The sequence below is a fragment of the Hydra vulgaris genome, chromosome 03 (assembly GCF_038396675.1).
Source record: "Hydra vulgaris chromosome 03, alternate assembly HydraT2T_AEP".
NCBI lineage: Eukaryota > Metazoa > Cnidaria > Hydrozoa > Anthoathecata > Hydridae > Hydra > Hydra vulgaris.
The window spans coordinates 57231258-57233811 of NC_088922.1; the positions used below are offsets into that span (position 1 = coordinate 57231258).

At 24.8% G+C, this 2554-nt stretch overlaps 1 protein-coding gene across 1 annotated transcript; it reads right to left on the reverse strand.

Annotated features, from left to right (window-relative positions):
- Positions 1-274: 274 nt before the first annotated feature.
- On the reverse strand, positions 275-1148 carry LOC136078792 (ATP-dependent DNA helicase PIF1-like). Its single transcript, XM_065794603.1, has 2 exons — positions 1003-1148; positions 275-887 (listed from the first exon to the last, which is right to left on the reverse strand). Exons 1-2 carry the CDS (start codon positions 1146-1148, stop codon positions 275-277), a joined length of 759 nt encoding a protein of 252 aa, XP_065650675.1.
- Positions 1149-2554: the final 1406 nt, after the last annotated feature.

Sequence of the window (2554 nt, forward strand, 5' to 3'; positions counted from 1 at the left end):
TTTTTGGAAAGAGTCCTTGTTTAAACGAAAGATTAAATATATACAAAAGAACATTTTTAATATAGAAAATACATTTAACTACAACATTACTACATACATTATCAAATCCTTGTGCTTTGTTTAATTTTAATGAACTCACAGCATCTAATAATTCTTTTTCAGTTAACTCAGCATTTTCCATACTGAATTGCTAGGAGCCAAGTATTTCTCCTTGTTAAACACACTGTGTTTTAATTTTGATGCTAAATTTAAACCTGCATTGACAAACACCTCATTAATTGTTCATTAAAAGCCTTTGAATTTTGATTTGACTATTATTAAAAGCATTTGAATTAAAATTAATAACTGCTTTATTCATTGTACTTTCTTGAGCTTTATGCACAGTAAAAGAAAAAGCTAATTTTAAAGGCAAACCCAATCTTGAGCCTACAACAGCGTGAGAGCAATCTAAAATCTCTTCTTTTACAAATTCAATTTTGAATTCTTTTTCATTCATAATTACCAAAACAGCATTATTTTCTATTAAAGTGACTGTGCCAAAACTACCATTACAAAAACCTTCCTCAACATTGATATTTCTCACAAGCATAACAACTGCACTCATTTTAAGATAAACAGCAGCTGGAATTTGAAACGGATATTGTATGTTTGAGTTTTTAATGACATCTTTTGCATAAAACCAGCGTCCTTCATACATTATATTATCCATTTTTTTATTTTTATAAATATCAACTTTTAAATTTTTAAAAAATAATCTCGTATATTTATTGTTGATATTTTCATCATTTTCAGAACAACGAGTCATAAAATAATCAGTAGTTCGGTCTGAAACTTGTTCAAAACGTATTTTGTTTAAAGCTCCAAAAAGTTGTGCATCTTCTTTTTGCCTAAACATTCAGTTAAAACAAGAACTTGTTTCATATATTGTTGCCATATTTTAGATTTAAAAACAAATTTACCTTTGATTGGTGGTAATTTAAAAAAATCTCCACAAGCAATAACTTGTATACCTCCAAATAGTCATCATAACATTGTTTAATTTCACAAGCGATTAAATGTAATAGATCAAATGTTTGAGGGTTAATCATTGAAATTTCATCAATAATTAAAACATCAATTTCCAACTTGGTTTTAATGTCAGGATGCATATGTCGTTTATAATAATCTAAACTTTTACACCTGTTTCTATACCAGCAAAAGCATGTATAGTTACACCATTTAATAAATGAGCTGCTTTTTCTGTACTCGCTGTAAAATGTATTGTTTTAAAGATTTGTATACTTTGAGCAATTTCTTTTACTATATAACTTTTTCCACAACCAGCACCTCCAGTAATAAAAAAAATTGATTCCTTCATCAAGCCATTGAAGATCTTTTTGTTGTTGTAAAGATAACATTTTTATTATTTTGCTGAAAAAAAAATTATTTTGAATATAAATACATTACATCATATTTTACAAAAAACATCATAAAAATAATGTTCGCATCAACGATTTTTTCCAGTTTACTTAAAAAATTGTCTTTATGTCCATTAACAAGTAATAAAAACTTTACAGCTATCATTTCGTCCTTTTTCAATACGTTTTTTTGTTCATTTAATAACTTTAGCAACTTTTTGTTGTTAATATTTTCTCTTATTTTATTCTTCTAAAAAAATACATATCATTAACTTATTCAAAACATTTTTCACAATATATAAACAAACAACTTCTCTTCCAAATTTCAGAATATTTAAATTCATAACAATCTTCACATTCGTTTAAATAATGTTTACAGTTTTCAATTTCTAGACATTTTTCTTTCACATGTCTTAATAAATCTTCTTTAGATAAATTTTTATAAAAATTATAAAAACATTCAAAATTCAAATTTAAATAAAAATGATGATGTAATTTAATATATTGAAACACCATTAAAATCAATACAGAAGGTATTTTTCGAACTTTTTCAATAAAAAATTTATCCCATTCGTATTTCAAAAAACATAATCTACATGATTCACATAAAGTTTGTCTTCAAGTAATCGCGTGTCGTCTAATTTTTTCCAAAGTCTCCGGATGATTTTGATTGAATTTATATATGACTTCCATTAAAAAATCCAAATCATTATCTTTTAGTTTCATTTTTTTTATTATGTAATCTAAAAAAAAAACTTATTCTAAGAAATTACAAAAAAAATTAATGGTTTAATTTGTTTTTTCCATTTGATATTTTTTTTCTTTAAATCATTCTTGAATATAAATCTTTTTAGTTTCTCAAAATTTTCTCGACAAGTTACACAAGGATCAAAACTACAAATGAAACATGATTCCATTGAAAACATAGCTTTTTGTATTTCTCCAGTTTCATCAATCTTTGCAACGTAATCTAAGAACTCGTATAAATCAATACCTAAGTTAAGTGTTTCCATATATAAATCAAATTCTTCAAAGGTTGTTTTAGACATTTTTTATTATGTACTATAAAAAATAACAAATTATTCAAAAAACTACAAAAATTAATAAAAAAAAATTATACTTGAAAGTATGGTAATATACCCCATCCCTTCTTATAA

Bases quoted from the DNA above. Each gene is read 5' to 3' on its own strand.
- LOC136078792 (XM_065794603.1), bottom strand. From the start codon at position 1,148: ATGCATCCTGACATTAAAACCAAGTTGGAAATTGATGTTTTAATTATT. The intron at 888-1,002 runs GTTATTGCTTGT...CTGAATGTTTAG, and splicing joins GACTATTTGGAGGTATACAA to GCAAAAAGAAGATGCACAAC.